This window comes from Petromyzon marinus, chromosome 9, assembly GCF_048934315.1.
Source record: "Petromyzon marinus isolate PM22_M1 ecotype Great Lakes invasive population chromosome 9, UKy_Petmar_22M1.pri1.0, whole genome shotgun sequence".
In the NCBI taxonomy this organism is placed as follows: Eukaryota; Metazoa; Chordata; class Hyperoartia; order Petromyzontiformes; family Petromyzontidae; genus Petromyzon; species Petromyzon marinus.
In genome coordinates, this window is record NC_133675.1 from 8,109,996 (window position 1) to 8,136,086 (window position 26,091).

Consider the following 26,091-nt stretch of genomic DNA (forward strand, 5'->3'; position numbering starts at 1 on the left):
AGAGGTCTCACGAACCCCGCACTACAGACGGACACAAGAACAAAGCTAATGCATTAAGACTTTTGGATTCCTCTAGTATAAATACATATTCCGATTCTGACTTTCAAAACTAAACTATTAAACTAAATTATTATTTTTATTTTACCAGGTCAGGGCCACTGAGCTATACAGCTCTTTTTCAGAAGCGACCTGGCCACAAATGATAGTTCATGTAGAAACTTATATCAGCCAAATACTCTAAATGCACATTTCTGAATGTGGAGGGGAAAAAACGGGAGCACCCGGATAAAAATCCATGTGACCACGGGGATAAAATGCAAACTACAAATATGCAGCAGGCGTCAAGGTCAGGATCAAACCCACGGTCTCCCTGCATACCAGGCGAGGCGAATAACATCTCGGCATTGCGGGGGGCAACCCCAGTTGGCGTATATATATATAAAAAAATCACGATTCAAAGCAATATCCCCGCTTTTCCAGAGAAGCCTCACCAGAAGGTGAGTCTCCTTGATGACGCAGAGCTGACGAGACCACTGCCCAAAGCGTTTCTTGCGCAACAGGAAGGCGCAGATGCGGCTGTCCTTCACCAGGTTCATGGAGGCCTCCTCAGAGGGCCACTGCCGAGTCAGTGTCTCTCCTTTGCCGTCCTCCTCCTCGTCGTCATACGACTCGTAGGAGCTGCTCGCCACGTCCGAGTCATGGTCTAGGGAAAACCGCATCCACCAATTTTTTTTTTTTTACGTGGCATAGGCAGAGTTTGCCCACTTTTTGCCGGTGGAACAAACCAAGACAAAATGATGGAAAGGAGAATATTTCACAAGACCAAAAGAGAGGAGAGCTAATTGCAAATGCATTGTCTTGAGTTGTGTATTATTATGATGTTTATCACTCAAGAATGTTTAATGTCCTGAGAAAACTAACATATGTGCAAGGACAATTATCCCAAAAAGAGGATGATCCTGGGAAACCCAGGACATGTGGCAACTCTAAGCATAGGTGGGCTTATTTATCAAGCAATTTTCACATCTCTCTCTCTCCAACCACATATTTACCACTAATGTAAAGCCGGGTGGTAACCCGGTCTCACGTGTGTTGTGGTCCGATTGAAGCATGGTGTGCACAGCTGCAATCCTAATTATCGTCATTTCCTCCAGGGTACAATTAGCACGCATCACTCGCTAATGAAGAATGATGATCATGGCGGCAGCTGCTTATAGCAGTGAATGGCAACAGCCAGTCTGGGCCTTTATCTCACACTGGAACGGTGCCAATTTGAAAGGTACAAACCATGTATTTATCATTACACCTAACATGGTTCAATTTTAGGTTCACAATATGCTCAAATATGGGCTGTATGATGAAATGTTATCATTTTTAACGCATACAGGCATTGTGGGGGAGGGGGGTGGGGGCAGAGAGCAACGTGAGAAGTTTGTAACTTTTGAAATGACAATTCTGGAGGACAGAACCAAGAAGGTCGGGGGGGGGGGGGTGTAAGGTCGTTATTGCAGAGCGCATCTCTAAACCGACGTGAATATTCCACAAATAACTACGGGCATCTACACACGCGTTCATTTGTGTGCAGGGGGGGAGGGTGGGGGGCAACATAGGCTCCTCTGCATACACACAGGTGCAAGCCATGATTATGGCCAAATTAAATATTCTCAAGGGTTTATTTTAGCTAAGGGGGGGGGGGGCTGTTAGTGGAGAGGAGATCCTCGTACTTTTGGGGTGACAGCTGTTTTCCAGCACCTGCCGCTCGTCCGCCTCTTCGTAGAACGCATCCTGAACAGGCCCCGTGCTTATCCCGTTGCTGTCTGCGAGTCAATAAGAGCGGGCAGCAGGCACAATTCGACTTCAACGCTTCTTAATGCTCCGGGATAACGCACTGCCGGAACATTTTTTAGTCGTCATGTATTATGTTAATGGAAAAGAGCCAAAGTTGGCTGGGATCATTGAAACATGTGGTCTTGGGAGAACTCTACTGTTAAGTGTATTCTAACGCTGCGAAAGCTCTGTATGCCGATAAATAAGACAGAACCTGGGGGCTTTAATTCTACGAAAAGCATAAAGCCAGACCGAGCATTAAATAATATTTACATAACTTGCAATACGTTTTCGCTGAGGAATCCACAGGCTACTTATTATATATGAACCATAGCATGTCACCGAAAACTATGGAAATGCATGTTCCTATTTAATGAGTCACATGAGAGGACAAAACATTTGCCTTTGACCTGTCGGACACATTTTAAAAGCACCGCAGAAAAACGGCCTCATTTTTTTGCACGGCGATTTGAAAACATACTAAAATCTAATCAAAATCAGAAAGAATGTGATCTTAAAATCAAACAAATGAGATACGTTAAGATATTTCCAAACAAAATCAGTGACTGCACTCTCACATAAGATATTTAAAGTGTGAATACTCACAGGCTCCCAACTGTTATTCCATCGATTTATAAACATTAATATTTTTCTTCCTCATATTCTAACGTGTTTTTTTCAAAAGGCCGTTCAAATTTAACACGAGCCACAAGGGAGTGATCTCTGAAGGCAATTCTTCTACATTATTTACTTGTATTTCATTAGTGTGTTGCACTGGATGCCACAAGCGTACTTACTCATGTACATGGTGTATTGAGGAGCCCGACTTGGGGTCAAAGGGTCAGCCACTTCATAAGCATCATTTGCCCCAGCAGACAGACTGGCCCCCTCCTCTGCCTGCAAACCACGAGACATTACATCATTGTGTGTGGGTCAGCACGCCAGTCTGTGTGACAAACTATTCTGTGGTGAAAGAAAACCTAAGTCTTATTTACATTTTTTCTGTAAATGCTTCAAGCGTTCATTCCGTAACTTGCACTATACCTGCACAAATGACCTTAAAGCAGCGAAAACCAAGTTCAACTTTGCCAGTTTGGTTGAAAGGGGACGTATTTATTTTGAATAAGGAATGTTTGCTTTTAAATAATTAATCTCAATGTAACGTCAGAAGCACAAGCAACAATGTTGTAAAACATTCCCCATGGTTGTTTAAAGCGAATTAACTCGTACGCTCAACTAATGTCCTTGAACATACACGAAACATTTCGTGCGCATTCTATCAATTAATTTCAAGTTTCACTGGTTGTAAAGTTTTATCCTGTTACAGGTGCTGATAGAGTTCAGCAGGCACATTGTATTTGTAAGCGACCGTAAGGACATAGGAATGTTGTAGACGATGATGGCCAAATGGACACAGCGAGTCATCTTTCAGTGAACACCGGTGATTTATATCAGCCAAGGGAGAGAAGTTAACGCAGCACCCCCCCCTTCAATTTTGTGTTCAGGGTCAAAAGGAAACACAGACGCACAGTAAAGACCACTCCTGAGACCCCTCCACAGGGGGTTAGCCGCAATTGACAAGTGGCGCTGCGCGCCATAGGTTGAGCATTCCTGAGTCTGGCTGCCTCTTCTCAAAGGTGACGGTGCATGTCAGGTTTTGGAGTGCTATAGGCCATGAAAACGGCTGTGATGTTTCTGCAACTCTTTCAGATAGCAGGATTCCATGCCGCCTGATTTTAAGCAGCCCTCTGCAAACGACGGGATCCTCAAAGTCTTTGTAATCAAACTGTTAATTTAAGTTTACACTTTAGGATGTATCATTGTCACATTGTACAGAGCTCTTGAGCATTTCCGAATGGATCCTACAATGACAGCGTGTTATCTCATGCTATTGGTACTTAGAAGGTATGCAGCAAATTCACTTCCCCAGAAAATTGTCATGGTTCAGCACCAAGATTCAATTCAGAGAAACATTATTTCACGTACATATATATTTTAACCTCTCTTTCGTATTATTTCAAAAAAAAAAATTGTCATGCAAGAATTTGTCCGCTCCATCAACCTAAATGAAACACAAGCGCATCATCAGCAAATAACTTTAATCATTTGTAATGAAAATATTCTTAAATGCACAAATTGCACTTGTTTCAAACACAGGAATCGCTTTTAATCAAATAATTTATGCACTGATACATGCCTAGCACCGATCGGAAAACCGATGTACTGTACGGATTTCTACATCCGCCGATATGACTTGCGCTCACGGCCGCTTTGTCAATACGCTGCTGGAGAGAGGCTTCCCCCCGCCGTGCCGTATTCGTCGTGAGGTTTGTTTCACCGTACTGCTCGTCACTGCAGGTTGGTGAAGAGTGGCCAAGGGTCAGTTCAGATATCACTCTCCACTGACGTTAGCCATTCCAGCCCACCCAGGCACTTTCAAGTACACTCAGAAAAAAAACTCTTTAAGAGCACCCCCTGTGCACCTCAGGAATTGATATACTTTTGCAATGCGTACTTGTTTACACGTATATATATTTTAGTGACTTACTTACATTTCCTATACTTTGCACTCCTATGGGTTTTTGCATTGTTGTTGTAACCTTTCTGACCTACCCCTGCTGTACATCTGTGAAAAAGAGCTTCATAGGCTCATCGGATTCCACCAGGATAAATAAATATTCTCATTCTGTTCAATCGCTGGCCAATCTCACGTCCCCCACGTGCCAATCTCATGCATTACTGGTCTCCAAAATTGAGGACTTTGCATTAGAACTTCCCAAGGTGTTGCACAGCAACCACTGGTGAAATCTTCTAACATGGAATACAATGAAACCCAAAAAGGCTATTTTAGCAAGTGTGTCAGCTGAGGTGGTCATTGATTTACCACTTCCAGAATAACGTTGCATAAAAGAAAATGGACCACATTTCAACACATACCTTTAGTATTAACTGCGGTTATAAAATAAAAGTGCACTTAATTGCACCTGACCTTGAATTAGGCTAGGGTCTGCGCCAAAAACAATTCTGAGTTACAGATCGGGTAGCGCTGTTTGAGTCTCTGTCGGCATCTGGTGCCGCTCCAGGCTCGTTCGAGCGTTTGTATTTGCAGTTTCACAGCAGTGAACTTTTAACTGCAGCAGCAGCAGCTGCCGTTGGTCTGCAATGTGACTCACTCTGCATGTTCTACATCTGTTCGTTCTCAGCCCAATATGTACGTATAGAATCTCAACCACAAAGACAGCCATAATCAATCTCATCTATCCGATTCTCCTGAATATTACGCGGGTTTTTTCCCCCTTGTATTTTAAAGTAAAAGCTGGGGAATACTTCTCATAATTCAGTCGGTAGGTATGTGCGTGTGGACATATTTGTATAAATTTATTGATGCCGGACACAAGTTTATGTTGAACTTATTTCGCACCATACATAACCAACCGTGATAATCAGAGGAAGGACAACAAACTAAACACAAAAAGCAGTTCTAAATAAATTAGTTCTCAATCTAGATTTATAAGTGCATATCACCAGTGGCTTCCTAATATCAGAATGAAGAGCGTTCCAGACGGCCGCAGATTCGTATCTGAAAGCGCACGATGCAGTAACTGTCTTTGATCGAATGGTTCGCCAAAAGCTGCTGCGAGGATGACCGGACTTTGCATGATGGTTTATGCTCCTTGATGAGATCCGCAAGTTGTGCTTCCTTTTTTCTTCAATAACATTGACGATTATTTACAAGAGCAATTCACCATAGTGCAAGTGTGCACATACGAATATATTCATATGGCAGTACTCATTCCACCTTTATAGACCACATTTTACTGAGTCATAATTAATCCTAGCTGCCTGAAGTTTCAAAGAGATTGTAAAAAAAAAAATGCTGGACCATAGCCAAATATAGCACTGCAGCTGTTCTACATAAGAAACATGCGGAGACTTTCACTCCCACGGGCAATTACCGGCACGACCAGCTCTATTTATAAATCAAAGTCTACTTAAATAAACAAATATTTTTAACGAGTCATAATAGCATCAACAAATTGTTAAAACATTTTTTGTTGCATTCAACAAAGTGATGTGTTCGTACAAGCTGCACAACGATATCACCAATAAAGTAAAGGTAACGCAATTGCTTGCTCACGCTACTCCTGGTGAAAGGGGATTCCCGTAGAGAACTCCTTTGGAGGATATTTGACCTCCTGTTCAATGCTGGCCAGAAGACTTTGAAGCTTTTAGAGGGAATACCCACACGTTACTCCACCCCACGTGCAATCTGCCAGTCGACACACTCTGGTAAACTCATTAATATTTCTGGGTAAACAAAGGCAGGGGAAATTTCGATTTAAAGCTTTCGTGACTGCAAGGATTCATCTTCTTTGGTTCTTTCGGTAAGGTCACGTAGAATGAGAATAAAATAATAAAATAACACAATAAAATTCTCACGACGTTTCGGCCACAACGCAAGCGGCCGTCTTCAGGTGAAAGGTACAGACCTGTCGACAGACCTGTCGACAGACCTGTCGTCCCGACAGGTCTGTACCTTTCACCTGAAGACGGCCGCTTGCGTTGTGGCCGAAACGTCGTGAGAATTTTATTGTGTTATTTTATTATTTTATTTTCATTCTACGTGACCTTACCGAAAGAACCAAAGAAGAAAAAGGCAGGGGAGTTTAAGAAACTTGCCCATTGTTTCAACGATCACGGCAGGAGATGGAATTGAACCAGTGACCTCTGGATTGCAAGTCCATTACACCACAGCAGCATCCTATATCAGTGATAAAAAATAATGAAATACAAAACGGGGTTCTCTGATTGTCAGTTCGTTAGTGTAACAAAGAGTCAACTTTTCTATGTAAATCACTCAAAATATATCATGTTACGTGCATATCTTTATATACATTTCAGGAAACAATTTGCTGACACACACAGTTGAAATATTTTGTTTGATCTGAATGAACTCTTAGAGTGTTGAAGGAGAAAGAATGAAAACCTGCAACAGAATACAGCTAAAAATAAATTGCTCTTAGAGAACCGAGTTAAAAAATGTAGGTCGTTTTATAAATTTGGAAATTTAAGCGCCACGACATTCTCAATAGAGCTCTGTTCGGGGCTACCAGATCGCGTCTGAATATGCTATTGTGAGCTCCATATTCCTATGCAATTAGTTCTGTGCCTGCTATGAAAAGAGGCACAGTTCATGCCAACCACTGGGTTTCCATGAAAGGAATATGGAATTCATCACGAGTGATCATTTGCACAAAACCCTACATACAGAACCCAAAACACTTTTTTGGCTGGAATCGATCAAAGAATCAAAGAATGGCGGCCCTACTTTATTTCAGCTTCGCTCTATGGCAGCCAGCAATGGAAACTAAACAAATCTCCACCATCTACAGTGACGAAAGATGCTCAAGCCCATCTTGTCGTTATCGCTCTGCGCGCTGACATGTGTATTTTGAGACACCGACCGGCATTTAACCCCCTCAATGCACAATTCACTTTTGTGAGTGAAGAGGCTTTTGGAGGCCGGCCAGCTTTCTCTCCCACAGAAAGCTGCCGGGAGGACATGCCGAGGGGACACAGGGAAGCTTGTGCTGCCCCAAATGCTTTATGTGTGCACATGGCTACTGGAATTTATTTTGGAGCGACTGAGCTATAATATGAGAATAGGTTTTACCCTTTTTTCTGGCAAAAAAACAGGTGTTAAGATGTTAAAACACCAAACTGAAACCTTTTACAAGGAATCATGTCTGCATTAACCACAATACTTGTGGTCAGAATGCAAACAAAAAACACACTCTGATAATATATTTTGGTACTGGCAAAGGAGGTCCCATGATGAACTATAATATATTGAGATTTAAAGCCTTTTCCTTATATACTAACTACCCAGAGAGCTTTGAACGATTAAATAACCGTTACTTTTAAATAATTTCTTGAAAACAATGTAAGGTCAGGGGCATATAATAATTCATTCTTTGTTTAATGTTACAATATTCATTCTATAAATGCTGAAATAATAAATTACATTTTAAAGTGTGTGTTTGTAAAATGATACTACACAATGACAAAAAAATATTTTTTAGAAAACCATAACCGGAGCTTGTACTGTACTCAATAATGAATGTGCGAATCATCACTACAGGATTTTTACTTTTTTTTACATTTCAGCTTCACCTGAATAATTTGGTCACATACGAGCCACCGGTGAGTGAACACATGACCAGCAGTGAGGCACTGCGATCATTATAAACAGCAATGTTTCGGATGAAGCTAAAATACTTTTTAAAAACTCAGGTTACTTTTAGGACCAAAATAACACCGTTAAACAACAAGCAAACAACATTTACCTGGAAGTACCATTGTCCTGTGACAATCTTGCCTTCTTAGGTTAGGGTTACCAAGAAAATAGCAGCATTTGTAATCCTTAAAGTGTTCTCTTACGTCACCAGCAAAGCAATATAGCAAATGCCCTATTGCTCTAGAAACTAATAAGGGAACCTGCCGATTAAACGATGAATTTCGAAACCAGGCCAGAATTTTCTTTCGCTGAAATTGTGCACTTCCAGAAGGCAGTGTGGCTGATGGAATAGGTAAGATTTACTTTACTTCATGTAGAGGGACGATTATGTGAAGGAAGCACGTTTTTTATTGATTTAAAGCTTTCGTGACTGCAGGGATTCATATTTTATTATTTCCCTTCTACGTGACTTTACCGAAAGAACCAAGAATATGAAGCACATTTTGTCTTTATTTATTTTATTGCTCTACAAGCTCATGTTCTCATCGTGATAATGGGTGCCTTTTGCAATCGCACAAAGATCACACCTGACTAATCTACTCCTGATCTTGTGACCACACCTCTGCAAAGGCTAGTCTTGTTGTAGAACAATGCTGGCCAATTCAGCCACACAACATTTGACATTGTCTCGCAAAATACACATCTTGCCAAATGTGTTGCTGCACGTAGTTCCCATGTTTTATTTTCATATGTTACATGTAACCTCAGACTCAGACCTGAGCAATGTGTGAAGTAATCCATATAATGTAGCCAATGGCATACAACATTATTTAAAAAAAAAAACTTTCCGCATATTCCGAGCAGAAGCTTATTCGCGTTAAAAGTGAGCACACCCCATTTTGGCTTTAAAATGTGGGTGTGGCGAGGAGCGGTTTGCTTGGAAAGGTGCCAATGTGTTTGCCTCAGGTAGTTTCTTTAGCACAATTGGTAAAACTATATCACCGTCGGGAAATGTACAGCCAGTCCCATGATTAGAGCATTCAGTCGGGCAAAGTAAAGACTGCATGCGCAATCAGTTAGGAGCTACAGGGAACACAGACAGTCATCGATAAGTGCCTGATTTTTGCTACAGAGTATGATTACGTTTTGGCTATAAACCAGACACTGACATATCGAGCGCTTGTACTGTTAAGAAAGAATGAATGGGAATAAAATGCCCATCCCTTGTCCCAACATCACAATCCTCCATGGCTCTCAAATGCGTTATTCAGCTGTTTTTAAAAAAAAAAACCAAGGATACCCTAAACCTGCCAGACAGTGGTTAATCACCTGCACCGTTGTGAAGCTTGGTGTGCTTTATTCAGTACTGACAACTTTCACCGATTTCCAGCGAGAAATGTCTTGAAACCCAAACAATAAACAGAACTTGTTTATGTAACATTAAGTAAATAAAATGACATAACACAATTCTAGGTAATACCTCGCTCAAGATAAAGGCACTGCCAGTACCATCATAACAAATAACATTTATATAAAAAAAAAACCTCTTGGAACCTGTTCTGAGGCCCTCTGTGGGGTTATAGTTTTGACTTGCAAGCGAGAAATGTGGGAGAAATTCAAGGCAGGTGTTGTTTTCTGCATTGACTCACCAGCAGTAGAGGCAGTGGGATCTCTGGCAGCGGGATCTGAGGTCTGGCCGGAGCGCGGGATGCTTCTGATTTGTGGCCGGTGGGCCGCCAGCAGTGTTCTGTGCAGAGGGGAGCCCATGGGGATGGGGTCTCTTAGAAAAACCCACCGCTGTGACACTTGTGCCTCCTTTCCACTGCACAACCGAGCCATGCTGGTGCCATGCCGAGCCGGCCCTGCGAAGCATGGTTTATAAATCCGAGTCGCGCCGCTGATGTTGCATATGAAGGATTCGGTAATGCCGTGCCATCAAAGTGTACTGACCGACGTCACGCTAAATTTATATATGGTGAACCTCTTTTGCACGATACGTAGCAAACCGTGCTAATTATCGGAGGTACGGGGAAGTATAAAAATGTCTAAATTTCCCCAACCCTGGTCCTACATGGCCAACATCTAAATTCAGATGTCTCGTGATACCAGCGTATCATGGTTTGGTTGTGTGGCTCGGCATGGCAAAAAGCTGGTGGAAAAGAGCCCATACCTTGGGGCCCCCAGTCTTGTATGGCATGGATGTGCCAGTGGAAAAAAAGGGTATTGCCGTCATAATGGTGAATGCTTGCAAATGCTCAACTTAAAAAAAAAAAAGCATCACTGGCTCAATAAAAATCTAAAGCAATAGAAAGTCATCTACAACAAGTGCACGAAACAAGTGGTGATATCTGTCGGAGGGACGCAACTGTAAAACACAGCAAAATGTATACTGTATAGAGACAACTATTGCATATAGACCAAGTTCAATATTATGAAATATAGAGGTGGATGACAGCAGGCTAAGTGTGTGCTCTTGAAAATCTGAGCTGGATAATGAAAAGTAGCAGAGCAATGTGCCTAAAGAAGATAGTTTTTTTTAAATCTGAGTGTATTACCCAGTATGCAACTATGACATGGATGAGAAAAAAAGAGGCATGCAGAGGTATTTGCTTGGAATTATATTGAGAAACTAAATTAGGAGCGCATAGATTAGAGAACATACTACTGGACTGACCGACCCTGACTGGACATCTGTGAAATAGAGCTTTTTAGCTCAACGGATTCCTCCAGTATAAATAAAGATTCTGATGTTTGAGACTAATCGACCGTAAAGAAAATGGGGGCTTGGGCAGAACACATCGTTAAAAAGAGATGATGACCAGTGGTCAAGACTAATAATGGTGTGACAGCCAAAGGAGAGAAACTTGCCCAGGCGAACGTCCACCGTGGAGATGGAGTTATTAAGTCAGCTTGTGTGCAGATGGTCGATGCACTGTTACGTCGCAGGATCATGAGAGAGGGTGACAGCTTGAGCAAGCCATCATGAAGCAGTAGGTTGGTCATGGCTAATGTTGATGATGTAGAGTTAGGCGTGTTTAATTAACCAGTTATTAGGCATATAGCAATCCCTTGATTATTTAAGAATTCTTAAGTTTACAACACTTGCGTCAAATCCTTTGTGCAAAAAATGAGCACATGATTTTTACTAATTTATGCTGTATACATTGAGTTCGTGTATGTAAGTTGAACTTCTTCCGCACCGTGCATAGCAAACTATGCTAACCGGAGGCAGAAAACAACAAACTAAACACCCCCGCAGCCAAAAGAGGCAGAATATTCACCTCCAAAAAACAGAAAAATAAAATATTATATGATCGAATCGCGACCAATGAAATGTGACAATTCATTGAAATGCAAGGGGAGAAGAACATCATTACGTGCCTCACAAGTAGTACAATGCAATGTTGATTTAAACAATGCAGAGAAAGTGGGTGTATTCATATTATAGAGAAACGCCATTGGTCATACATACGCAGAGGGAAAGAACAAGTGATTTTTTGTTTTTTTATTTTTACCTACATGACTTTACCGAATAGAACCAAAGAGTATGAACAAGTTGTTTAGCATAGCTTTGGATAAAGGCAAAGTCAACTGTGGATGTGTGTGGATACATTGTGACCAGGGTGAAGAATGTCAACATCAGATACAACGGTGGCACAAAGTTTCACTTTACTATATATAGCATTAGCGTGGCAAATACACGCAATGCCGCATTGTATTTACACGCAATATGCGGTAAGTTTATACTCTAACATCTGTTTGTAATTTGTTTCCGCTGAATACTTAACGATGGCATGCTGAACTGCAAATTACACAACAAAAAATCCCACACAGGTCAACTTGGACGTACGGAAACACACTGATGTAAACATGACGAAACTGGGCACAAGACATATGCATACACAATGCTTAGAAAAGACAATGGATACCTGTACTAAATGACCGCGTGTTAATTCGACAACAATGGTTAAGTATTGCTTCAAATGAAATTATTCCAAGACAGGCCATAGCAATTAAGGTTTAGACCGTTAGTGGTTACACGAGAGCCTTATAGATCTGGGCACATACCAAGAACTTGCCATAAGCTCGTTCCGTTTCTAGAAAGGCCATAGCTCATGTAAATGTACTCTTTGTCCTCCACTGTGGAGAGAGCAAGGGATTAAATGAGTGCAAACATCTGCGAGTTTTGCTTTATACACCAGGCGTCAAACTTAAAACAGGAGCAGCAGAGATAATTCCGCAAATTGAGAAACATTTTTTTTTAGGAAGTAAAACATTATAACTATGAATTTAAAAAGTATATAATTCTATAACTTTATTTATATCGCTCTCTCTCTCTCTCTTTATATTTGTACATAAGAGAATGCTTAAGTTAAATTTGTTAATATCACACATTAAATACACTCATTCTCTTTGTTTTTTTCGGTAAAGTTACGTAGGTAAAATAATGAAAACAACTAAATTAAATCACGACGTTTCGGAGGCAACACAACCTTCCGTCTTCAGGTGGAAACCGTCACAGCAATTTTCCACCTGAAGACGGAAGCTTGTGTTGCCTCCGAAACGTCGTGATTTAATTGAGTTGTTTTCTTTTATTTTTTATTTCATGGATTTTTTTTACCTACGTGACTTTACCGAAAAAAACAAAGAGTATGAAATCCTTGCAGTCACGAAAGCTTCAAATCTAGAATACACTCATTGTTTACAAGTTAGCTTGATGACACGCATATGTTAGACAGATACGAGGGGTGTGACAATGCATTGATTCATATCAATTCTTAATGCTTGCGATGTTTTTGTTTAATTTTTGGCCATACATACTTCGCTGATGTGACAAATGTAGCCACTGGAGGCGCAACTATGCATCGCGATGTTGAAACCACATTTTTATATAAATTGCAATAATTAATTATTTTTCGCAGTGAGTGGCAGAGGGTAAATCATCACACCTGTAATATGTCATGCTATGAGATGCTCGTGAAGGTATACTTATGTTTGTTCAGTGCAAATGTTAAATACTTATCAAATAAAGACTAACTTGATGTCACAAAGCATCATCAGAAAGGCAAATAGAAATTATCCATCAATATTGTACTTAAAATATATTTGTAATGACCAATTTAATAGGATATAGTTTTATATGCAAAAAACATAGCATACTTATGTGCTCTGTAAAAGTTTTAAACATTAAGCTAACACCGAATTAATAACTTAAAGTATCTGTTTGTTTTCATAATGAAATGAGCCACAATGGGCCCAACTTGCCAGTGTAGTAAACGGATAACAATACATTTCTGTGGATACGTTGGCTTTAATACAAAATGACAGCAAGTGTCCCATTAAAAACATTACTAAAGCAACAGTGGAATCCAGAGCAATACAAATTCTGCACACACTGCACTCCGGTCATATTGTAGAGTTAGCAGATTGCAGAGATTTTTCCTTCACCAAATTATTGTTTTAAAAGCAAAGGCAATGTTTTTGCAGGTGGGTACACTAATTTGGCAGTCACCCACACACACATATCCTCTTGGCTGCCATTTTACAAATCGTGTAAGTCTATAGTGGCCACTTATCTATCGCGCGTGTAGAATCTATCGGAAATGAGACCTTGTACGTTACCATCTGGAGGCTGCAGCTTGCTCATCAACGCCACCACGACTGTCTTCTTCTCCTTGGTAGCTCCGCTCAGATGCTCTTTGTCCAGCATTACCAGCAAGGATCTTATCTCTGGCAACAGTTCTTCCAGCACTGAAAAAAATAAACAACGTGATGTAAAGTCATTTAAGAAACGCGAAACCATGCTAAATAGCATATCTAATGCACATTGTTGTCTGGCCACAGAGTGCGTTCATGAAATTAAGGGGTCTCTCCTCAAGTAGTTGAACGCAAGCTGTTTGTTCTTGCGTTTGCCGGGTAGAGAATTCCATGCGACAGGGCCCCCCCCCCTCCCACCTTCTGAAAAGTGAGGTTGCTGTGCCTCTCTTTAAGTGTGGGTCGTGAGGTCACCGCGGACAGCCGCGGTGTTGTCGTTTCCGATTAGTTGCTGGCGACAGGCGTACACAACAATGAGGTGTCATACCACGTAGACACTTATACATAGTCAGCTAGAGATCATTATTCTTTCAAATGATGTGGAACCGGCAGCCAATCGTACACGCATGATATTCCGGAGTCCGTGATCGTATTGTCTCGTGCCAATGAGTAATCCGGCTGTTGCATTCAAGACAATGCCGATGATTGATTCAGCGTGTCCCGAAAGCGATTGGGGAATGGGAAAATATCGGCGTCGAAAATAATCCCAAGGCAAGGTGATTCTGACTCCAGTGAGCATTGAGGAAGTGCTCATCCCTCATGTACAGCCCTGAGCCAGTGGAGGAGATTCCACATCCCTGTTGACTTCCCCAGAAAGTGGCACTTATTTTATCGATTCCAGAGGGATGATGGGCTGAGTCATACCCCCCCCCCCCCCAATGAGGATATGAACTCGCCCTTTCCAATTGAATCAATTGGCGGCGACCCGGGTCACCATCGCGACCCGGGGATGCCAAAACCTCCATAACTCCGATACGCACGCCAAATATGAAAATAAAAAACACACGCAAAACACCCATAAAAAGGGGGGCTGCTGGGGATTTGTGCGTGGCAACGGCTGTTTATCACTTGTTTTGAAAGTAAATCAGGATGCTGGTCTGGTCATTCCCCAGCAGGTTCTGCTTCTTACGGGGGCAGCAACCCTTGTCTTTGGGAGCGAGATCACTTGGAGGCAATGGTGCACCAGGCGCTCGCTTGGTACGGGCGGCGGTCATGGTCGTGCTGGCGGGATCGACATCGTTGTCATCATCATCGCTCCCAGCGTCGCCCTCCGGCAGGACAGGGTGGTAGTACCAGCGATGCTCCCAGAAAAAAACCTTAAACTATACCCGGCCCACCAATATTTTGCGGTGACCTGGGCTACCGCCAATCGATTCAATTGTGAGCCAGTCACTCGGCGAGGGGAAAGCTTATGAATGAATGACGAAGTACAGCAACACATTTTATATTCATTTGAAATCCAAAACATCTCTTCATTCTTGACATATTTCACGAGCAACATATCAAACGAGGCTCTATGCTTCTCAGAGAAGCATTCGTGAAACTTCTCCAAACCCCTTGTTCCATCTTCTCTCAACACACCGTCAATTCGTTTCGCACAAAGTCCCTTGTTAACTGTATTTTCAAGGGCTCACAAATTCCCATCAGCAGCACAGGTTGGAGGTAAATCTTTCGGGGTGACTTAGAGCTACCACTTAGTCACACTACACAGACTCCACTGATGCGAAAACCAATCCTTAACTTCAAGTCCAGATTGAAAGGTGTGCTGTACATCCTCCACACAGGTTAGTCTATAGAAGTAAATACGCTGTTTAACAAAACATTCCAAATTGTATTGGTGGTGTGGCTGCGTTGTGATTGGCGCATTGATATCTAAAGCTGGCAACCTGAATTTGATTCCCGCTCATGGCTAAGGGCAGCGAGTGATACCTGAACCAGTCCTGGGCTGCACCCTCCCCAACCCCGCTTTACCAACCCTCATTTAACCAGTGCGGTGAGGTATGGTCAAACAACCCCCACAATCAAAGATGAATGGCTAGGCCTTCCTCCAGCAGTGGATTGATATAATATAACAGGCTGTACATTATTATCGTTATTCTAGTGCCAAAGCTTATACAGTAGAGAGGAGGAAAGCAATAGAAACAAATATGAACGTTTATGTGCATTTCAAATGCGAGTTGACATATCGTGCGATTTTACGGATTGAATGAATCACTTTCCACGGCTATCCTATTGAAAGGATTGCTTGTTATTTTCTCGTAATGTGCAGCCGTGCTAAGGGAGGAGTGGGCGGTTGGAAAGGCAGGGGGGGGGTCTGGGAGGGAGAGAGGGAGCACTGTGTGTGTGTGTACTGGGGTCCACTGCTGCACAGGAAGGAAACCGCGGGCCCTCCGCCCAAAACGTAAACAAGACCTCCATTTAACAATAACCTTGAAAGTCTCCAACTCAATTCCGCAAAAATCTAGCATGCAAGGACGTATATCAACGTCGTCTTTTGACGAGCTTGACTGAAGACGAGGAACACACACACACACATTGCACAAAAGGTATCTGCTTTCCAATAAATGGCTGGATGTTGAAAATCACGAAAGCAATCCTTTAATATATATTATTGCCGTGCTCAGCAAGTTTGCCCAGCCCGACGTAGCAAAGCAAAACAGAAGCTGACCTGCGGAGTTCCCATGAAGCACCCAGGGAAATAAACGTCACGAATGGGAAGTTCCACGATCTCGAAAATAAATTTCGGACACTTTAAAGATGTGCGTAATCATTAGAATAATCAGGATATGGATTGTTTTACTTGTGCATAGCATATCACCCGATTAGGATTGTAATGTCGATAGAAATAATGTGCCCACCTTTATTGATAAGGGAGACATTTTCATAAAATACCACCGGTGTCTGGATGTATTTGGACCAATTGACTTTTTCACTCATACTGGTTCATTTAGGTGTGTGTAAGTGTCAAACTGTTACCTTATTCCACACATACGCTGCATTTTCTAAGACTATGCTGAATTAATACACCTTAAAAATTACATCCCATATGTATTATAAGTGTGGTTTTGAAATTTGCATTGTGAGAATTCCTACATTTCTTTTGTAACTGCCCCTGAAGTAGCAACTTCATAATGACCTAATATAGTTGTGTTTGTTAATCAGAAGCTGGAATGATAAACAAACAAATCTGGATAAGTCATTAGAGTAAAGTAATTTCTGTCCGTGCAATTAAAATGATGCATTTCATTTTATTATAACTTTAAAAGAGAAATCATGAAACACTTAAACCAATGTTTATTTAATCAAAACATAGTCCACTTAGTGAAAGCACAAGGACTCAAAACTCAGGGTCCCCTTGAGTTTAGCCTGCACAGGATTTTGATTGTAAGGAGATAAGGAAATGTGGTCAACAGACTGTGCACTTTATAAGTACACCGATCTTTTGCCTCTCATAAAAATGTATCCCGGATTGATAACTGGATTTTTTGGGTATTTAATGCGCAATGATTTTAAATTGAACAATGATTTTCAACAGAATGCTCAATTTATTATATTAATTAGCAACGCTGCTTTAGTTCAACACAAAGCCTTCCTTATGAAAACCCGGTCGGCTAACTCATTTTGGTCTCTGCAAGTCGGTACCACTTTACCCCGGGTGAAACATGAGTTGGTGATCAAAGCTGCCTTTGGCGTTGCAGGAATTCTTCTTGAAATACGACAAATTGAGTGGGGAGGATCGCAGTTAAAAAGTACCCGCCGGGCCATGTCCAATGAGGTTATATACGGACAGTGTGTCAAGATCCTGGTGCACAAACACCAGAACAGGCCGCCGCTCAAACCAAGCCTGCGCTCTGCACAAGGCAAGAAACACTGAAATATGGTTATGAACCGCTGATCACCATAGAAGCCACCAGGCTCGTAATCTGTCTGGGAGGTCCATGCAGACCAGCTTTTTTTTTTCTCCCAGCACATGTAGACGCTTGGTTTTGTGTCGCAATTGTTTGAGTCACCATTTTCATGTTTCTTCATTTCCTCCTGGGTGATCACACTGCGTGTTAAATGGACCGCGGTGGGTTACTCGCTAATGGCCTGGGAAAGTTACATTGAGCCACACTGACAGGTAGATACCATATGATTAACACAATTAAGTTATATTTTGCAAACAAATGACTAAGTGCAGAATTGAGATGTTGCTATCTCCATAAACCTACGTATATAAAGATCAGCGGTGGAACGGTTAGTGCACTGCGCTATGAACCCAGTGAGTTAAGTTAAAATTATGGCCATGGCTGACATCAAGTGGTGAGTGATACCTGATCCGGTCCTGGGTTCCTCCTTTAGTAACTCACCGCGGTGGCGAGATATTAACTACATCGCATGGTATGCAGGAGGTAGTGATCCTGACGCCTGCTGTATATTTGGAGTGTGCATGTTTTTTCCTTGGCGCATGATTTTCTCGGGGTCCTCCGGTTTTTCCCTCCAGATTTAGAATCAACATGCGTTGAAAATATTTGTCTGCTCTACATTTCCACATGATCAGCCACTTCGTTGAGTCATTATGTCGCCAGATTGCTTCTGAAAAAGAGCGATGTAGCTAAGCGGGCCTTACCTGGTCAAATAAATAAAAAAGTTAGTAGTTAGTTCGTGGTGGAGAAAGGCAAATGATGGCCAACACGACATGGCAGGTTTTTTTTGGCAGAAGTAGATTGTCAATGGGCTACAAATTAAGTATTGTTCTTGTTGTTATGATTGTTATTGCACATATGTACAAGCATATCGAAACAAATTCTAGATTTGAAGCTTTCGTGACTGCAAGGATTCATACTCTTTGGTTTTATTCGGTAAAGTCACGTAGGTAAAACAAATTAAAATAAAAGAAACAATTAAAACACGACGTTTCGGAGGCAACGCAAGCTTCCGTCTTCAGGTGGGACCAGTCACAGCCAAAATCGCTGCACCAAGGTGGAAGCTTCCTGTCAGTGTGGCTCAATGTAACTTTCCCAGGCCATTAGCGAGTAACCCGCCGCGGTCCATTTAACACGCAGTGTGATCACCCAGGAGGAAATGAAGAAACATGAAAATGGTGACTCAAACAATTGCGACACAAAACCAAGCGTCTACGTGTGCTGGGAGAAAAAAAACTGGTCTCCATGGACCTCCCAGACAGATTACGAGCCTGGTGGCTTCTATGGTGATCAGTGGTTCATAACCATATTTCAGTGTTTCTTGCCTTGTGCAGAGCGCAGTGTTGGTTTGAGCGGCGGCCTGTTCTGGTGTTTGTGCACCAGGACCTTGACACACTGTCCGTATATAACCTTGCGTTGCCTCCGAAACGTCGTGTTTCAATTGCTTATTTTATTTTAATTTGTTTTACCTACGTGACTTTACCGAATAAAACCAAAGAGTATATCGAAACAAAGACTGGTACAGTAATTGTACATGACAACATGCGTTGAATTCTGCAATAAAAAAAATGTGATATGGCGACACAAGACATCCAAGCAGCCGTGGCTGCCTTGCATTTAACTATTCCGATCCTACTACAAAGAATACGAGTGTTTAATACCACACCCCCAGGCCAACATTCCAAATAGCCGCAAAAACAATGGGAGCTTTTTTTTGCATCAGTTTCCCCACTTACCACCCGAAGTGAATCAGAGCAGGGGGAGGGACTGGTTGTATCTGACAGAAACACGACCGTGTCAGAATGGTGTGTCGTGGCGGGGTGCCTCAAGAGTGCCTTTGTCTAAGCTCGGGTTTAGGGGCAGAGGAAGTCACCGGGGGTCTGACCACAAACACATACCTTGGCTGTCTCTCTCACCTCCTTGCTGGGGTGGGGGTGGTTTGCTGAAGCCAGCACTTACTGAGCAAGCATGATCACAGACGTTTTGCAAAAGTCCCCCAGCAGACCTCTGCTGGATTCATTTAAGTAAGGTGTTATGCGCCATAACAAGTAATACTAATTGGAATGCATTACAGTGTGTTTTTAGCTGCAGTTTATATTGTTGTTAAATGGTGTAGTTAACTTTCGGAAATATAAATGTCTAGGACAGTTGCGATAAAACTAGACCGAAGACTTTATTCCTCCTATCTTGTGTTTCCCCCATCTGTAAAGTGATTTTAATTGCACGTTACATTAAAAAAAAATCAATACCTCCAATTTGTCCCTGATGTGGACGTCAGGATTTCTGTACTGCATCCAGAGATGCGTTTAAAACAAATAAATAGCAATTTCCCTCCATTAAATTAAACAGCGCTATATAAATCTGAATTGTATTCTAATGTACGTGCCATACAACACCACACAAACACTTTTTTATACCATTTGTATTAAACACAAACTCACCCTGAATTGTATTGCAGGTGCGGTCGTACACATTCCCTCTCTGCAATGTCCAGTAACTGCCACCACTGACCACGGTCTTTGGCTGTGGTCGTCCTTGTAAGAGCTGCCTGCTTAACTCCTCAATGTGCCATAACAGCTGAAATCAAGTCTGAGTGTTCCCCCCACCCCCATAATTACACTAACTAAAGCAATTCCATTGCAAGGACAATTTAATACATATAGTACCGTGCCTTGTTTGTGAAACGATTCATTGTCATATGTTGTGTCTAAATATACCTGGGAGGTTCTAGGCCCAAGAGATCTATCGCATTGAGACCTCGAGGCAAAGATATTCTGGTTGGAAGCCCTCTGTCGGCCGAGCTAATAATGTATCGTGGGAACATTATCAAATTAGCGTCTTGTTCTTTGGAGGGGAAGTGCTGCCTGCTGGCTTTTGGACGTAAAAGATGCCATGAAATCAAGCGTGAGAGCATGAGAGCGTGCCAGCGTGCGTTGCAAGTCAAGGCTATAACCAAATCTGCCTACAAATCTTTACACATTTGTTAAATATATATTTCTACCACACTTGAAGGTGGGAAAGAATCTCCTTGGACACAGCGTAACTAATCCAGTTCAAAAAATTAAATGCCATATGCGGAGCTTCACTGGCAACGCATTAGTAATGATACCTTATAAATCAGTTAAACCCAGGGCTTAATTTCAGCCGGGTCTGTACGGGTCAACGACCCAGAAGATATTTTCACACCCAGCATACTACATCCAGCTTGCATGCCTCTCACTATGGCTGTGACTAGGAGTCACGTGCGCACTCCAATCTACCAGCAACCTTTAAATATTATTCCGGAAGAAATGATGCTTGGTTGCTGCTAGAGAAAAAGTCTACGCTATAATCAGTTACCACAAATTAAAATGCAAAGAGTGAACAAGTTGTGAATCTGCAATTGCTATAGGTTTTTTAACGTTAAGCTCCACAGGGAGCTTATTCTGGATACACTTCAATCGTCCGCGTGGGATGCACCTTCATGAACGCTAGCTCTGCATGTTTGTCCACGTGGAGAAAGAGATGGAGACCAGGCCTGGCCTTTACTGATAAAAAAAAAGATATTTGAAAAAAAAAGATGGTGTGTGCCACATCTGTGATCTATGAGCTCCCTATTATTGTTTCAGCTTCTGATACTTAGAGACATTGTTGACATTATAGCCCCCTGTCAATCCACTGCTGGATGAAGGCCTCCCCGCTCCATGGCATTTTCTTTGACCATACTTCACCATGCTAGTCAATATAGGCTGATGAAGAGGGATAGAGGGGGTGGGGGGGTGGGGGTCCTGGACCACTTTAGATCTCACTCGTCATATATGTTAGCCGTGGCTGGGAATCAAACTCAGCTTTCTGGGTTTGTAGCACAATGCACTTAAATCAGCACAACCACTCCTCCAATGCTGACACTACTCAGGATTAACAAAAGTCAACCAGAGGCAATGAGATATGCAGAAATAATGTTAGAATGGACGGAAAACATGCCAACATTTTAAACAAACCTGGCAAACCCCTAACAGGTCCAGACAAATGGATGTGGACTGGACTGTGGTATACTGATTAGACTGTGGTCAAAGCCGATCACTCTTTCATCCGATTCAACTCCATGTGCCATCATGTCAAATTAAATGAATGCTGGATTAAAGGCTATAACAAGGCCCAGCTTGCCCTCTAAACAGAGACGGCGCTTAGGCAATCATTTAATTGAGCAGACACTGGTATGAATCACAGATGGGGAAAATACATAGAAAGTGTAACCTTTCAGCTAAACAAAACCTTGAAGTTCCAACCATGTACGTTATTACACTATGCTTTAATAGTGTTATGACAAAATTCAAATCTTACACTATGCTATGAGCAGCATGGCCCCTTTATAACTGCAAATGCTTCATCTTCAGCACGGCACTGTGTAATTCTGGATAGTATAAAGTAATGGTGCAGCCAGTACAGATTCAGACTATTATGCTACACACTGAATCGCGACTGAAAAATACATGTTTTACGTTGGTTTGTGTTATACGTGCAACATTGGCTTCAAATCATCCCTGCAGCCACCAAAGGTACTTCTATTCACTTAAAAAAAGAATATTAATTCTTGAATTTAATCGTGACCCTATTGTAAAAATTGACTGCATCGAGTCAAGCCACTGCTGCCATGCTGGTGGTCATGGGGTTTGCTTGACCATATTTCACCGTGCAAGTAAGTGTGATTAATGTACAATGAAGAAGGACCATTGCCTAAAACATTGCCGATTGTATCGTTTTTCTATTTCGGCAGTGTTATTGACGAATGTGTTGAGTTGTTTTGTTCAGTGTGGGTTGAAGGGAGGAACCAAGGACTGATTCAGATATAATTGGTCACTTAGAGCAGGGAATTAAACCTGGCATCGCTGTGTTCACAATGTGTGTTACAAGCAACTGTGCGACCGCTCCATCACATCTCGAAATCTGTAACTAAATTAAAAGCCACACTTTTCCTTGCAACATTCGGTACAGTGCAATGATTGTTACTGACATAAATATTGCAAGCAAAACAATGCTCGCCGACGCACCAAAACGCCACACGCTGAATTACTTCACAAGGCAATGTGATCTTAAATAAATAATTAATCGGCCGTTTCAACCAACGAAGCCAAGCGGAACACAATATATAAAGGCCCTCTCCTCACACTTGTCTCACTGTGCCTCGTAAATTATGTGCTACCTTCCCTGCTTTTTGCATTTGGTGCTGACAGACGAGCACCAAAGCCAGACGCCCGTGGAAGGGCCCCCGCTACACAAATGGTGGCCTCTGCTCTGGAGGTCTGGGTGCGATGAGGATTGGCATTGACCAAAGAAGAAGGCGCGTTTCTCTCTCTCTCTCTCTTAGGTAGTTGATTCAACAGCGGGTTAGAACAGCAAACACTATCGCAAAGCAAAGGTGATTAATCTGCTGGAAGGGAGAACATGCAATTGAGAATTAAAACAAATGTGGCCCACTTAACATGTTTTATTTATTTTTCAAATAAGAAATCATAATTTAGATGTAGTGTAGTGAAAATGAAGTGTACTTTTCATTCCCCCCCCCAAAAAAGCTAATGATATAATGAACCATACATTTCGTTGTTTGCGTTTAGAAACATTTGAACAGGTTTGTTAACTTTACATTGTAATAGTTGTATAGTTAAATTTTGATTTAAAGCTTTCGTGACTGCTTTACTGAAAGAGCTAAGAGTATAGTTGTATAGTTGTTTGTGAGACTATCACTAAATCAACGAAATGACTGTCAAAGCAAAAGAAAAGTACTGTTCCATTTGTAATGAATTCATGCCACTCTTAAAAGGAAAATTATTCTGGGTGTATCACACATAGAAGGATCTGACTTCCTCTCAAATAAATAGGAAGGTTAGAGTGTAGATTACATTGAAGGATGGAAACAGCTGGGAAAACAAACAAAAGCATGTTATCAAATTCTAATCAAAAAGTAACCCAGGAACTTTAAAAAGTGCAAATAAATATAAATTATTTGAGATGTGCTAGTTATTTTACATTTAAGTAATCTCCTGCCTTGATTATGAGCTTTCATTTTATTATTCGTAGTTAATTTTACAGCCCTTTGCCAATTTTCTGATGAATTAAGTTGTGGGGGATCTTTGACCATACTTCACCAGGTTGATGAAGGTGCTCAATCAGTTCCGATATCACGCGTTGGTGATGTCAGCCGTGGCTATAAATTGAACTCAGCTGCTGTATAAATAAGCCGAATTTTAATAATGAACGTTTGCTCGTAAACAGTCTCACACGTACCGATGCAACGTTTTGTAGAAGCTGCCCATGAGTATCTAAACAATTTTTCACTTAAAAGTGGTTGTGAAATTTTGGTATACATGCAGAAAGCTGGTCAAGCAGTCGAGGGCACATGTACACATGATGACAATAATCCCTCCACCCTTTCTGGCAGCAAAATAACACTTTTACAATTCAACAAAGTCTGCTCAGCTGAAGACTAAATGAGAAACATGTGAGAGATTAAACGGCCAAAATGCGAGCTACAGCGCGGTGGCCAGACCTCAAATACTACAGCCATTGTTTCGGTCGAACAAGACCTGTATGCTGTTTACCACCACGATGCTATCAATAATGCCACCACACTGCTTACCAGTCACCTCATTTTTGCTAAATGTTCAGGGGTGGGGGAACCAACCAAATCTTAAAATACTGTAATACAAGGTCCACTTGAATAACATGTTTAATCAAAGCCAACAACGATTTATGTCAGCGGGTTTAAAATGATCGCAGCCCAAAGCCACCGAGGAGGGCCCAGGTGGTAAATGGAGAAAGCTGATGTGGAGGCGTAAAGACGACCATCGCAGCACCCCAGGGCATGCTGGGATTTCTCATACTAATGTACCAGCTGGGGCAGCCCCTGATGGAACCACTCCCTGTTCCCAACCCCCACTCAGAGAAAGCCCTAAGCAGCCAACAAGGAGACTCCCCAGAGAAATCCAGTTCAACTGAACATCTCATATGGGCTAGCATGGGACACTTTATTTTATTATTTGTATTTTCCTGTATACGCCCTGGGTTAAAACATATAAATGAAGCAGTAAGAACACTCCTACAGTACTGGCAATGTTTTCACAGTTGTGCTGTATAGCTCTCCGATGTGCTTTTGGGTTATACCGTGTGGCGTTCTGCATGATGTACGACGTTTCGCTCCACTTGGTGAGAGCTTATTTCAGGAAGTGAATTGAAGAAGTATGTCTAATGAATCATCGAACATCGTGCTGAATAACACCCAAAGGCACATCGAAGAGCTAGTAAGCCCAATACTGTAAAAGTGTGCTCGTTTTGGCGAAGCAGTGTCTCATGCTCATACACAAAGTAGCCAATCAGCAGAGCTGCACGCGTTTTACTCACGAATGCGTCCCATGCGAATTAGCAGCACACTTCCCAGAACACTCCTGTTCAGCTGTCTGCATCTGCCATCAGCAAACCCTGTTTACAGACAGTATCAGTGCTGCACGTGTCTCAGTTGGTTTCATCCCATTGCAGCGCCCTACAATAAAACCAAGCAGTGTGCACAAAACGAATACGATCAAGATCGTAAATTACTTACAAACAGTGAAAGTGTCAGATTATAGAGTGAACATGAATGAAAATCAGCGTGTGTTAAGTGAAGGTTGCAGATGCCTTAGGTGAGATACTGCGAAGAAAAAAAAGTACGTTCCAAAAAGACCATCAGACGCGAGGGTCTGTCGATTCGCAGCTTATCATTTATCGCATCGCCAATGTGGGGTGAAGGGTTATTTAGCTCCTATGACGTGGCCATGAGAGGCACGTGGCTGTCATCACACATCTCCTCTTGCAGACGCTTCCTGTCCTCGCATTAATGATGATGCAACGCTAGGGCAACACATTTTCAGAACAACGGCAGCAAATCTTAAGGCTGATATGTCGTAGTCTGCATTCGAAACATCATCACCAACATAGCATTAACGAGGAATTAGGCGAATCTACATTTTTGCGTCTGATTTTCATTAACAGTTCCAGTAACAGATATCGCGCAGGGCCTCAAGTCTGGCATAATTGGAAACATTGCTTTGGCATGTGGATGTTCACTGTTGCTTGGCAATAAAGCCCCAAAATGTGCTACGATAACACACAGAGCTCAGGGGTTCACGTCTGGAGGGTCTATCTTGTTCTGCTGTGCAAATGTGGTCAACGAAGGAGTGAACTTCAATACAGTGCACACATCAGCTGTTTGTATGGAGGAGAGTGCAAGCAATGTATCAGCCTTTATGAGAACAGTGGGTATTTGTTAAACTTAAGAAGAAGAAAAGTTCGAGGCGATTATATATTGCACTAACCATTTTGTATATATCGACCCGTCACAGTGCTCTGAATGCGTGTGGATATTACACTGAAGCAGCCTGTAATATAGTACACTATGTATGCACCCTTTGTTTACAGTGGCTGCATCTGTTGGGAAAAATAACATGTTAGCGGCCAAAAGAGGAAGCACTTGTGAATCCCACGAGAAGTCAGCTAATGATCAAAGGGATGCGC

General features: G+C 42.0%; 1 protein-coding gene across 5 annotated transcripts in view; it reads right to left on the reverse strand.

Moving 5' to 3' along the window:
• The window catches only part of LOC116940597 (actin filament-associated protein 1-like), a 48,495-nt gene that overhangs the window by 18,650 nt on the left and 3,754 nt on the right, over nt 1-26,091 (reverse strand). For 2 of the 5 annotated variants that reach the window (XM_032950635.2, XM_032950631.2), the window contains exons 2-7: nt 13,676-13,816; nt 12,134-12,205; nt 9,715-9,812; nt 2,625-2,724; nt 1,725-1,817; nt 492-703 (exon numbers count right to left, since the gene is read on the reverse strand). In XM_032950635.2, coding sequence (XP_032806526.2) covers nt 492-703; nt 1,725-1,817; nt 2,625-2,724; nt 9,715-9,812; nt 12,134-12,205; nt 13,676-13,816 — 716 coding nt within the window. The remainder of the gene's footprint in view (nt 1-491; nt 704-1,724; nt 1,818-2,624; nt 2,725-9,714; nt 9,813-12,133; nt 12,206-13,675; nt 13,817-26,091) is intronic. The other 3 variants (XM_032950632.2, XM_032950634.2, XM_032950633.2) reach the window with 3 other exon arrangements.